Source organism: Crocuta crocuta, unplaced genomic scaffold, assembly GCF_008692635.1.
Source record: "Crocuta crocuta isolate KB4526 unplaced genomic scaffold, BGI_CrCroc_1.0 scaffold13, whole genome shotgun sequence".
Taxonomy (NCBI): Eukaryota; Metazoa; Chordata; class Mammalia; order Carnivora; family Hyaenidae; genus Crocuta; species Crocuta crocuta.
The window spans coordinates 6,350,437-6,363,902 of NW_027530007.1; the positions used below are offsets into that span (position 1 = coordinate 6,350,437).

The 13,466-nt window shown below is 59.3% G+C and overlaps 1 protein-coding gene across 1 annotated transcript in view; it reads right to left on the reverse strand.

Annotated features, from left to right (window-relative positions):
• Positions 1-209: 209 nt before the first annotated feature.
• The window catches only part of AJAP1 (adherens junctions associated protein 1), a 117,067-nt gene continuing 103,810 nt past the window's right edge, over positions 210-13,466 (reverse strand). Inside the window, 3 exon segments of the mRNA XM_077763756.1 lie at positions 210-1,311; positions 10,726-10,857; positions 12,491-12,733. Of these exon segments, the coding sequence (XP_077619882.1) occupies positions 10,785-10,857; positions 12,491-12,733 (316 nt within the window). The 3' untranslated portion in view covers positions 210-1,311; positions 10,726-10,784.

The following is a 13,466-nucleotide window of genomic DNA, read 5'->3' on the forward strand; positions in this document are numbered from 1 at the left end:
GAGCAGGCAGCCCTGTCCACCACCAGCACGTGGGATAGAAACGCGGAACACGCGAGGGCCACCACTCCCATGGGGCACACCTGGGTCCTCCGCTCATGGAACTGTTTCTCATTTTTGAACAAACGGGGGCCCTCGTGTATTTTTGGGTTCTGTTCTGACATACGCACACACGTGATAAGGATATATTCCTTTAATTTTTGGAACTGGAAAATTTTCTTTAATTCGGTCTATGCTTCTTTAACACAAAGATGGCCAAGAATCTGCCACCCGCCCGGTCTGATGCTCCACCCCCTTTGTAAGCAGCCGGCTACATAATGTGTGCGTGGTTGTTAGGTAGCTTCTTCAAACAATTAAATGAAAAATGACCATATTTATGTGTCTATATATATATGTATATATATATATATGTATGTATGTATATAAAACCATGGCATTCTTAATTCTGGCTCAACATAATACATTATGCATCTAGTGCCACTCACCAAATACCAGCAAATGCAGGATGTGTCATTTAGGGGTCCCTTTGCGTGGGTCCAGACTGTCCCCTGGGATGGATGGCAATGGGGTACCAGGTCACCGGATGGAATATGCTCACTCGTGGAACTGCGTTTCCAATATAGGCATCTATATGCATGTGTGTGTTTGCGTGTGGGTGTATGTGCACATGTATGCGCGCGTGTGTGCGGTATGTTGCCAAAGTAGAAAACACCGGTTTATCCTGTTCATACTAAGCATGTTAAATAAATCAGATTTTGTAACCGATAACATTTTTTTAAAAAGGAACATTGAAGATCTTCAAAAATTGCTACAGTACAAAAAAAGTGTGTGTGTCTCTGTGTGTATTTATATATTTATATATGTATATTAACCAGAAATAGCGACTCTACCGGAAGATTCCCACCCCTGTTTTCTGTGAGATTCCTACGCGTGGTTCGCTTGGCTTCGGCTCTGTCACCAAGTCTTTCGGGTCAGTACATGGCACATAATGGTATTATTGGCACAGTTCAGAATCAGTACAATCCCAGGCTCCAGGTACTTCCTGCTGGACTTCCTGCTCGTCTCCAACTTCCTTCCTGCTTCACTTCTTTCCATCCTCCCAAGAAAAAACTCTGGCAGAAGGCAGTTCCCCATAGGCGTGAGCATTTTTATAAAAATATATTTGGCCTATAGCGTCCTGCTCTTTGAGCTTCCCACCGGCAAACTGAAGCGGTAGGTATGGACCTCCCCGTACAAAGTTGAGTTGTAGGTTTTGTGTGTGTGTGTGTGTTTTTATTTTTATTTTTATTTTTTTACAGGTTCACCAACGGAATCCTGTGTGGAAAGAAAACAAGAAGAGATTAAATAGCAGGGGAGCAGAGGGTGGGAGGACCCTGTGGGGCCGAGTGTCCCCGGAGCAGGAAAGGCCGTCTGCCAGCCCTGGTCACAGGAAAGGGCGCAATGCCGGGTGTCCCGGGGGCCTCGTGCTCATCGCGGTGTCGATGGGGGGGCCCACCCCAGGAGTGGGTGTGGGCTTCCTAAGAGCGGGGCTGGGGCCACCCCTGCGTGAACTATGAGGGGGCCATGCACCCCAAGCCTGCAGGTGACTGAAGGCATCCAGCGCTATGCGGGCTCTCCTTCCGGCTCCTACCCCCCAAGGACAGAGGTGCCGCCCGCTCCGTCCCCGGACGGCGGGAAGCTGCAGTCCCTTTCAGCCCTCCGCTCAGCTGGAAGCTGGGACTGGGAGACATGAGTGCGTTGTGTCAGGAAAACCACCTCCTGGGGCTTCCCGAGAGGCGACCTTGCTGAAGACACAAAGCAGGTGAGTCCCACGCGCGCAGGCCGAGTCGGCAGGCAGCAAGGGAGGGGAGGCTCTGACGCGGCCCGGGCACAGCCTCAGGACGTAGGAGCCTCGGAGTCTTCCGCGCCCGTGACCGACCCCAGAGGCCAGCGCGTCCGGGAGGGTCAGGCAGCCACAGCCGTCTGGGCAGGGCCAGGGGCGGCGGGCCCTGTCACGGCTCCGCCTGGGGGCGCTTTCGCCGAGAGCCACAACTCTAGCGGCCAGGACGGGCCTGTTTCTCTCTGCTGCCACTTGGATCCCCCGCACGCCGTAACCACAGAAATTGAGGACCCTCGACCAGTATAAAGGAGGGGGGACGCCGCACCCTCATCTCTGCCCCTGATACAAATGAGGGGGGCCAGCAGCTCCCAGATGAAACCGAGGGCAGGGCCTGTGAACGCAGGGCTCTCTGAGCCCCCCGGGGTGACTCTGATCACGCGCCGGGCTCAGGCCCCTCACCCCTTCTCAACAGGCCACAGTGTGGGCTCCTTTGTCCTGAGTTAGATGAGCCCGCCGGGTGATCCTGGGGTCTTCAAAAGGAAGATCGTCTTCAAAAGGAAGCCAGTAAAACAGAAAGAAATGTCCCTCCTGTTTATCCATCTTCATTCTAATCTGTGGAAAGCTAACAATTTTGGAGACAGATACTCTGTGACTCCACTCATGCGAGGTCCCCAGAGGAGTCAAATCCACCGACACAGAGGGTGGCCCAGGGGGCGCCGGGGCCTGGGGAGCGGGTTGGGGGGGTGGGTGTTTCATGGGGAAGGAGCAGTTGAGGGACATGAGAAAGTTCTGGAGACGGATGCTGGGGATGGCTGCACGCCAGGGGGACTGTACTTAACACCACCGAACCGTACTGATAAAAATGGTAAAAAAAGGTCCATTTCGTGTTATGTCTATTTCACCATTATTTTAAAAGCTAAAAAGTCAAAAAAGTATGAGGACACTGAAGCCTGGGCCTGGCGACCCTCTCCCTGGTTTGGGTGGCCTGGGAGTCTCTGTCCCCTGTCCCAGCTGCCCTGTCCCAGCTGCCCCCTGTCCCAGCTGCCCAGTCCCAGCTGCCCTGTCCCAGCTGTCCCCTGTCCCAGCTGCCCTGTCCCAGCTGCCCTGTCCCAGCTGTCCTGTCCCAGCTGTCCCCTGCCCCCTGTCCCAGCTGCCCTGTCCCAGCTGTCCCCTGTCCCAGCTGCCCTGTCCCAGCTGCCCTGTCCCAGCTGTCCTGTCCCAGCTGTCCCCTGCCCCCTGTCCCAGCTGCCCTGTCCCAGCTGTCCCCTGTCCCAGCTGCCCTGTCCCAGCTGCCCTGTCCCAGCTGTCCTGTCCCAGCTGTCCCCTGCCCCCTGTCCCAGCTGCCCTGTCCCAGCTGTCCCCTGTCCCAGCTGCCCTGTCCCAGCTGCCCTGTCCCAGCTGTCCTGTCCCAGCTGTCCCCTGCCCCCTGTCCCAGCTGCCCTGTCCCAGCTGTCCCCTGTCCCAGCTGCCCCCGTCCCAGCCGTCCCTGTCCCAGCTGCCCTGTCCCAGCTGCCCCCTGTCCCAGCTGTCCCAGCCATCCCCTGTCCCAGCCGTCCCTGTCCCAGCTGTCCCGTCCCAGCTGTCCTGTCCCAGCTGCCCTGTCCCAGCTGCCCCCTGTCCCAGCTCCCCTGTCCCAGCTGTCCCGTCCCAGCTGCCCTGTCCCAGCTGCCCCCTGTCCCAGCTCCCCTGTCCCAGCTGTCCCGTCCCAGCTGCCCTGTCCCAGCTGCCCCCTGTCCCAGCTCCCCTGTCCCAGCTGTCCCGTCCCAGCTGCCCTGTCCCAGCTGCCCCCTGTCCCAGCTCCCCTGTCCCAGCTGTCCCGTCCCAGCTGCCCTGTCCCAGCTGCCCCCTGTCCCAGCTCCCCTGTCCCAGCTGTCCCGTCCCAGCTGCCCTGTCCCAGCTGCCCCCTGTCCCAGCTCCCCTGTCCCAGCTGTCCCGTCCCAGCTGCCCTGTCCCAGCTGCCCCCTGTCCCAGCTCCCCTGTCCCAGCTGTCCCGTCCCAGCTGCCCTGTCCCAGCTGCCCCCTGTCCCAGCTCCCCTGTCCCAGCTGTCCCGTCCCAGCTGCCCTGTCCCAGCTGCCCCCTGTCCCAGCTCCCCTGTCCCAGCTGTCCCGTCCCAGCTGCCCTGTCCCAGCTGCCCCCTGTCCCAGCTCCCCTGTCCCAGCTGTCCCGTCCCAGCTGCCCTGTCCCAGCTGCCCCCTGTCCCAGCTCCCCTGTCCCAGCTGTCCCGTCCCAGCTGCCCTGTCCCAGCTGCCCCCTGTCCCAGCTCCCCTGTCCCAGCTGTCCCGTCCCAGCTGCCCTGTCCCAGCTGCCCCCTGTCCCAGCTCCCCTGTCCCAGCTGTCCCGTCCCAGCTGCCCTGTCCCAGCTGCCCCCTGTCCCAGCTCCCCTGTCCCAGCTGTCCCGTCCCAGCTGCCCTGTCCCAGCTGCCCCCTGTCCCAGCTCCCCTGTCCCAGCTGTCCCGTCCCAGCTGCCCTGTCCCAGCTGCCCCCTGTCCCAGCTCCCCTGTCCCAGCTGTCCCGTCCCAGCTGCCCTGTCCCAGCTGCCCCCTGTCCCAGCTCCCCTGTCCCAGCTGTCCCGTCCCAGCTGCCCTGTCCCAGCTGCCCCCTGTCCCAGCTCCCCTGTCCCAGCTGTCCCGTCCCAGCTGCCCTGTCCCAGCTGCCCCCTGTCCCAGCTCCCCTGTCCCAGCTGTCCCGTCCCAGCTGCCCTGTCCCAGCTGCCCCCTGTCCCAGCTCCCCTGTCCCAGCTGTCCCGTCCCAGCTGCCCTGTCCCAGCTGCCCCCTGTCCCAGCTCCCCTGTCCCAGCTGTCCCGTCCCAGCTGCCCTGTCCCAGCTGCCCCCTGTCCCAGCTCCCCTGTCCCAGCTGTCCCGTCCCAGCTGCCCTGTCCCAGCTGCCCCCTGTCCCAGCTCCCCTGTCCCAGCTGTCCCGTCCCAGCTGCCCTGTCCCAGCTGCCCCCTGTCCCAGCTCCCCTGTCCCAGCTGTCCCGTCCCAGCTGCCCTGTCCCAGCTGCCCCCTGTCCCAGCTCCCCTGTCCCAGCTGTCCCGTCCCAGCTGCCCTGTCCCAGCTGCCCCCTGTCCCAGCTCCCCTGTCCCAGCTGTCCCGTCCCAGCTGCCCTGTCCCAGCTGCCCCCTGTCCCAGCTCCCCTGTCCCAGCTGTCCCGTCCCAGCTGCCCTGTCCCAGCTGCCCCCTGTCCCAGCTCCCCTGTCCCAGCTGTCCCGTCCCAGCTGCCCTGTCCCAGCTGCCCCCTGTCCCAGCTCCCCTGTCCCAGCTGTCCCGTCCCAGCTGCCCTGTCCCAGCTGCCCCCTGTCCCAGCTCCCCTGTCCCAGCTGTCCCGTCCCAGCTGCCCTGTCCCAGCTGCCCCCTGTCCCAGCTCCCCTGTCCCAGCTGTCCCGTCCCAGCTGCCCTGTCCCAGCTGCCCCCTGTCCCAGCTCCCCTGTCCCAGCTGTCCCGTCCCAGCTGCCCTGTCCCAGCTGCCCCCTGTCCCAGCTCCCCTGTCCCAGCTGTCCCGTCCCAGCTGCCCTGTCCCAGCTGCCCCCTGTCCCAGCTCCCCTGTCCCAGCTGTCCCGTCCCAGCTGCCCTGTCCCAGCTGCCCCCTGTCCCAGCTGCCCTGTCCCAGCTGTCCCCTGTCCCAGCTGCCCCCGTCCCAGCCGTCCCTGTCCCAGCTGCCCTGTCCCAGCTGCCCCCTGTCCCAGCTGCCCTGTCCCAGCTGCCCCCTGTCCCAGCTGTCCCAGCCATCCCCTGTCCCAGCCGTCCCTGTCCCAGCTGCCCTGTCCCAGCTGTCCTGTCCCAGCTCCCCTGTCCCAGCTGTCCCCTGTCCCAGCCGTCCCTGTCCCAGCTGCCCCCTGTCCCAGCTCCCCTGTCCCAGCTGCCCTGTCCCAGCTGCCCTGTCCCAGCCGTCCCGTCCCAGCTGCCCTGTCCCAGCCGTCCCGTCCCAGCTGCCCTGTCCCAGCCGTCCCGTCCCAGCTGCCCCCTGTCCCAGCTGTCCCTGTCGTCCCTGTCCCAGCTATCCCTGTCCCAGCTGTCCCTGTCCCAGCTGTCCCCTGTCCCAGCTATCCCTGTCCCAGCCGTCCCATCCCAGCTGCCCTGTCCCAGCCGTCCCGTCCCAGCTGCCCCCTGTCCCAGCTGTCCTGTCCCAGCTGTCCCCTGTCCCAGCTGTCCCTGTCCCAGCATGATGACCGGCAGTGCCCCCTCCTCACCAGCAGGGGCTCCCGGCCTGGAGCACAGCTCAGACGGCGGCTCCCTAAGAAGGGACGTTTCCGCAAGGTGGCTTTGCAGTCCCTTATTCTGACCTTCGCCAGACAGGTGCCAGGTGCCGCCTGACCCCCTCCCTCGGGCCAGCCATCTCGTGGGCGGTTACCAAGCGGATGGTCTCCTGCCACTTCCCCACTGAAAGTCTTCGGAGCTTGTCCCACCGGACAAGGCCCTGCAGCGTCTCCACATTCCAGGCAGCGCCTCGGCCTCAAGCGGCAAATCTCGGACTTCATATCCTCAGGTTTCTGCGGACGGCCACCTCCCTGGGGAGGCCTTCCTGGACACCCTCTCCTTTCCCGCACGTGTTCTCGATCTCACTTCTACTGGAGTGTGCTGTCGCAGGACTTCTCAGGTACAGGATGAGCCGTGCGGTCACGGGGTGCTGGTGGGGTCCCCCTCTGGGCCTGTGCGCAGAGTGGCAAAGCCATACCGGATGCAGATAAGGGAAGAGGCATCTGTGTGAATGTAGCCTTGTCCTCTCGCCCTGAGACCAAAGTCCGAAATGACCTTCACGTGCCGCCTGCAGGTGCGTTATGACGGCGAGAGCCGCACCACAGGACTGACAGAGGGGCCTGTGCTGCCCAGGGAGAGAGCCTCTTCCAAATCTATGGGCGTCTGTTTCTCCCCAAAGTCTCAGGATGAAACAGGCTGGGGGTGGGGGGCAGGGAAGGAGATGGCTCCAAACCTGTGCCCCAAACTGCCACTTTAAGAGCAATGCTGGCTTCTGCAGAGGGTGGGTTCCCTGCAAGGGGCTCCAGCAAGGGCCACCTCACCCCATCAGACCAGAAGGAGGGGTGTGAGGCTACCCGCAGCCACTTTCCAAGTCGGCCCTACGTTCCTGCTGCTTGCACTCAGCTCTCGGGAAGGGCTTGTGGTTTTCTGTTCCAAAGACTCCGTGCGTGGACCTCTCCCCTGGGCACTAACCCTGAGAGGGACCAGAGAGGCCAGTTAGGAAAGATGGCCGAGGAGAGCCCCCCACCCTCCACGTCCTGGCTGGGGAGAAACAGGGTGAGGGCGTCAGCACCTGGTTCTTGGCCAGAACGGGAAGCTGTGTGTTGCAAAGTGATCTGAGAGATTGGGATCTGGGATAAATTCTGACTTTGGAGAAACTAGTGCCCTCTGCTGCCTGGAAGGCGATCCTCGGCTCCCCTGGACCCGCTGCTGACGCGTTAAGGTGGGTCCTAGGTTTAGTTTAAAGAGCAGTGTCTGCATTTTGCAAAACAAAGAACAGACTAGGGCAGGAGCACCCTGGAGCCAGCGGCTGGTAGGCAATTTCTGCAGGACCAGACAGGGGTACCTGCCCACGGACTTCGCCTGCTGCTGGTGCTCAGCTTGGAGACATCAGTGTGCAGACGAGTCCGCACATGGCTTTGAAAAACCCGTTCCTCTGAACTACAAAAGCTAGATGTTCTGTTAATGTATTTTTTTCTAGAACGAAGCGGGAAGGTTCTGGTGCATTTCTCAGTTTTTATTCATTGTTTCTTCGGTGTGTTTTTGAAAATAATAATAATAGCACATGATTTATTTTGTACTGACGTCCGATGCAAGAACTTTTATTACTTTTCAGGCTCTGTTGGGAATAAAGTGGCCTTGGCAAATGCAAAGCATCTGAACACTAATGAGGTTTTCTGAAGTTTAGTTGTTCCATGAAAAATAACAGGAGATTAGCCCATGAGCCAATGGCAGGCGTGTGTCTCTGTCCCCTTCCTGGGTGTTTGGGAAGGTCAGCCTCACCATGACTCATCCAGAACAACAGGGTGCCCCTGTGGAGGTGGTCGGAAGCAAGAATTTGTTGCAATCTACTGCAGAGACCGACTCAGGGAAATAGAGTAAACATGTGCCCACATCGGGGGGGTGCCTGCGTCCAGGAGCCCAAGCCTCACCAACAACCTGCCTGCAGGGAAGCGAACTTAACCGCTTTTGGGTCCCACATGTGCACAGGAGTTAGTGTGAGCAGACAAGATGGTGTGGTTACAAACTGCTATATCATCATTAAAAATGCATTTGGAGAGGCTTAACAGCTATGCAAGAGATAAATATCTCCGCTGGCTCTTAAACCTTAATTAAATGTTTTAGTATTAATTGCTATTTATTTAAGGGACAATAAGTACCCTAGTAAATCTGAGCGAACTTCCTGGCCATTCTCCGCTCAATGCTCGTGTCCGGGCATTAATTGCAAGAATCAGGGATACTTAGAATCCAAATGCTTTCCTCCCACTGAGTGATAAACAGCCTGTCCGGAACATGGAGACGGAATCTTTAAGCATTTATCAAAGGCTAACAAGACTGTTTGCGTAGCCCCACAGATCGGTGTTTACCGGAAACGAAAGTGGCCGGAGCACCACAGGTGCGTGGCTAGCCTCAGGGCAGCTCCTTCCTGATGGCTCTTCTCACCTCCCCACACGGCCCCCTGGGATCCGCAGTGAGTGGGTCCAGCTCTTCGGATGCAGAGGCATCCTCTCCCGCCATGGTCCTGAAATAGATCCTTGGGCGAGCTAGCAAGTGGGGTCCCGGCACCCTGAGAGGAATGTGGTCCAGGTGGGGCCCGCTGGGAAGTGGCAGAACGGGGGGTGCTCACCAAGCTTGTGGGGGTCCTTCGATGCCCCGTGTTGCTTGAAGAGCTGAGCTAAGGAGGCAGCAAGGCTTTCTGGAGTAGAAGAGTAAATAAAAGCACTTTTTCCTACTTTTTGATTTTTTAAGTCAGGGCTATGGCTTGGGCTCAGTGTGGATGAGAAGGCTGCGGGCGCAGGCTTCTGGGCACTCAGGGGCTGGTCTCTTGCCTGGGTGGCTCCCACTCTGCAGAATCTGGCTGAATGTCCCAGGAGGCTGATTTCGTGGGAAAGCCCACCTTCGTTGATCACCAACTCTCTTCCCACTTGAGGCCGGGCGGGGGGTGGCCCGGGGGGCAGAGGCATCATAGCAGGAGGGGCACAACTGAGGCTCTCAGATGGTGGGCAGAGCCAGGCCGCCGTGGTTCGGTCTGGCCTCACCACTTACAACCTGACCTGAACTCAGGCAGGTCACTTAACCACCCTGTGCCTCAGTTTCCCTCTGTGGTTGGCACTTCCGGGAGGACAATATGAATCCCTAGATGCAAAGAGTGTTCCATGAGTGCCCTCTGAGGGTCCGCATTAGGGATACTGACCCACCAGCAGGGGCTGCCTGGAGGGTAGGGCAGACTCACCCCCAGGTTCTTAAAGAAGGGGAACTGGGGTCCTGGCAGGCAGGACCAGATCAATGCCTCATGCTCTTACGCATTTTTAAAATCCAAAGACGCATGCTGGAGACGAGCGGCCATCCTGCAGAGGTTTTACCAGGCAGGGGGGACTCCGCTCCTAAGAAGCCGCTAGCCTGGCTGGACCTCCAAAGGGTGCTGCGTCCCTGGCCTTAATGAGATGAATCACATGGAGGCAGACAGAGGCACCGGCTTCTGTTGGACGGGCCACGTAGGCGCATCTGGCCCTTGAACGGTTGCGGACCAGAGTGTGTCTTCCCTAACTTGCCAGCACGGTCTCAACAAAGGCCGTTTGGGGGGGGCGGGGTTGTTTTCTTTTCTAATCCAATTACATCTGGTTGCCCGTTGGCTGAACATCACGCTAAGCAGGTCATTTTGGCTCCAGGACAGGAAGTGAGGGCTGCAGATTTGATTTGGAGCAAACACTCGATTCATTAGGGCTGGATTAGGACGGATCCGTTCACTCCTATTTCTGAAAGCCACAGGCCCCTCGAGCCTCCCTGGCTACAAGCCGCGAGCCGAGTTCTCTAAGGGTCACACGTGTGTCCCGAGGAAACACCTTCCTGCCTCGGCCCTTCCGCCCGCTCTGACCCCGAGCCCCGCGTGAGGAGGTGAGCGGAAGAAGCGATATTTTCAGATCCCGATAACCCATCCTGGAAACTCGGTTCCCTGCTCAGAGAAGGGGAATGATGTCAGAATATCTGTGGCTGGGAAAAGCCCAGCCTCAACAAGGAAAACAAATCCAAAGAGCCCAAGCCGCGGGTTGCATCTACTGACTGCGCGTACGGAGTGTGCGGTCACGGGGGTGAGATGCTCTTTCTCCCCAGCAGCCCAGGCGTTCGGGAGATTCGGTGCAGAAGAAAGCAATTTAACGTTAGCATTAAAGTTAATATCACTGAAAGCAAACCAAATGTTCCTCTTCAGCAGAGCGTGGAGAATTCATCCTGTTTTGGTGCCGGTCCCTGGCTTCAAATTAGTAGATGTCTCAACTCTTTGCTTCCTTCTTTTATCACTTCCCTTCTTATCTCTTATTTTTATATTTCAAAATTGTATTTTAATTCTGCTTTGTGTCCTCCCCCCTGATGTAGAAACATTCGATGCAGGTGTGATGGCTGCCTGTGGGGCTGCCGCCCTGGTGTCTGCCTGGCAAGCGGCCGGGTCTCCCCGCTGGCCGTCCCTGCGGGTGTGACGGCCCCGACGGCAGCCCCTGTGCTGGTCGGCGTCCCCGCGTGTCTGTCCCTCCCTCCACCCGGGCGCTTCTAACAAGTGCAGCAGAGAGACCACAAGCCCCGCCCTCCGGCTCAGGTTCGGGGTGGCCACACCCCTGCCATGTCCAGAAGGCTGCCCACTATCCCGCAGTGGAGGCGACGGTGGGGAAGGTGAGGCAAAGGGGAGAAAATCAATTAATGTCCGGAAAAAGAGGTACGTACCATAAAATAGACACATGGCGTCTGCCCTGCCCCCAGGAGGTAAACAAGACTTCGGCCAGTCAGCAGGAGATTTCAAACCATTTCTCAGACACAAAGGCCACAGGAATGAGATGCCGATCAGAAGAAGAGGGTCTGCAGCGAGCAGAAAAACGGGCTTGCGCGTGCTGGAGCAGAAGGGACAGATCCCCGCCTTCTGGACCCAAAAGAACCCAGGACACTTAACGCTCTGCTTGGACACCCCCCCCCGGCCTTCGGCAAGAGTGGGGACCCCCTCCCAGTGACCTGCTAACCCTCACTTCCGCCCTGGAAGGCCTTGGAGGGTGCACAGCCTGAGGGCTCCGTGTGGCTTCCCAGAGTTTAGCCTTTCAATTGGCGGGACTAGCGTGCAAAGCTGGGGCTCTCCGCCTCCGAGGTCAGAGATAACACCCACATTACTGCACGGGATGGAGCGGGCGGGCCTGACTCCGGAAATGGCTCTCCTCTAATTTGTCACCTTTGAGACCTGAGCTGTCATTTCCGAAGGCCAGTGAGACCCCGCAGAGCATTACCTTAGGCCCGAAGGCAAGAACTCTCTCCACCCAATGCTTCTGAGCCATGCTGCACGTGGACACGTGGACAGGGTAGGGCCAGAGCGGGGCAAGTGAGAACAACGATGACCACTAGGCAACGCCCCCCCCTCACCTGCCCCTCTCCTGCTTCCCCAAAACGGAAGCTCCGGTTGGCCGGGATTCGTATCCAAACTGACACACATGTTCACTCAGTGAAATGGTTTGAAAATGCCTTCGCCAATTCTTTGTGAACGAGGCCCTCAGCCAGGCTGGGATGTAACCACGGAGCCCTCCAAATGCCGCCCAGTGTAAGCGAAGCAGGCAGGGCACGCCTGAGGCCCTGCTCTCCATTCCCTTCAGCGGGGAGGGGGCAGCTCAGGGGGCACTGGGAAGATGGCGGAGTCCCACGCGGAGATGCGAGACAAGGACCCGCTAACTGCGGGCACCACAGGACGCCACCCCGAGTCTCCACGACCGCAGTTCTGGGAGGAACACCTTCGGGCCCCTTGGGATCAACCGATAGCGGCTTCTCCTGCGCGGACAGGGGGTCCCTGAGGCCCACCTGCTTTCTTACTCATTGCTTCCTAGGACTTTTAAGTGGTTGGAGAATTTTTTTTTTTTAATTTACAAAGTGATGCATAAGTGTATGCTCCCTTAAAAAAATATCTTACTGATGTTTTACTCTAATGCGGGGTAAATCCCTGGCAGCTGGCGTGAGGGTTTCTTCAATGTTCCCGGGATGGTGTTAGGGTCACGTATTCCTTGAAGGATTACACATGATGAATGCAAAAGAGCATTTAATCACCCAGAGGCTGGTCTGTATTTGAGATTTTGGCTAGATGCGCTGCTGACATTTTATGGATGGGGGCTTGGAGACACTGATGGTTGGGTGGGGGGGGTTGATGTCAGAGGGCACGTCTACATAGCCGGCCGGGTGCCCCCCCGGCCGCCCCCACATGCTATCCACGGTGGCCTTCTGCCCCTTCTCAAGTGTAGGGTCTGGAAGCGATTCTCGCTGCCGCTGTGCTCTGTCTCCGGGTAGTGATACACCTCTTTATGCCTAGCCCGCCCCTCTTATTTCGCTAGATCAGCTGCGTACATTTGCTCGCCCCCCAAAGCCACGTGACAGCGGCGCCGCCCAGGCCACAGCCCCCGTGGTGATGCCTTCCTGCCCGGAGTCTGCAGAGGCGGCGGGGCCGGCCTGGGCCAGAGCTTACCGGTTCCCGTTAAACGTGGACTTGAACTCCCCCGTCGGATGCAGCGCCTCGTCGGCGTACATGGGCACGGCCGTCCGCACGCACTCGTGGGAGCACTGCAGCGTCTCGTTGTAGGCCGTGAAGACGTCCAGGCTGCTGGGCACGCGGGCAGGGGTGAAGTCCGTCAGGTTCTGGCAGCTCTCCTCCTGCTGGTTGATCTTCCGCTGGTGGCTGGTCCTGCGCGTGTTCCCGCTTTGGGCACAGCTGGAAGAGAGCCAAGTTGGCGTGGGGGCGGGGCGGGCCGATGCGCAAGCCCGGCGCCTCACTGGTGGCGGTGGCGCCTCCCTCTCCAGGCATTAATTATCCGTCATTTAATATTAAATGGTAATTCCCAGCCTCTTCAGAAAGATCAGCCACAATCAAACAATCAGCTCTCTTTTTTTGTTGCTGTTGCGTTAATAAGATTTGACTTGTAAATGTGGCCATTACTGCAGGGCCGATTACAGGTAAGTGGCCGAGCTGGGTTCTCCCAGAGCGGAGGCCGCGTCTGGCTGAAGGGTGTCAGCCAGGCAGTGGTGTGGACGCAGTTTCCCCATGAATGGGTGCAGTGGTTTGTTCTGGAAGGGATGATGTAACTACCTCTGGGGAGAAGTAGTGAATGGGGAGCCTTGGCTCTCAGCCCTGCCCCTGCCCAAGCTCCCCGTTGGAGACGAAAGCGGATGGTCCATCCTTCGCCGCCACCAGGTCTATGGAGAGGACTGTCCTGCACTCCGTGTGGACACCTTCCTGCTCCACTGAACCACAGGGCCTTCCCAGCACCGCCAAGGATGAATACGGGCATCCCTCCCTGGTCAGCCAAGGGGTCTGACCCCAAAGACAATTGGTGACCCTCCCAGTCACTTCTGGCAAGTCACAAGAAGGATGAGTGCCCACAGAGGAGGGCGGCTAGGAGGAAACCCCGTTCAGGGAACCTCATCAGGGCACAAGTGCCCCGTCT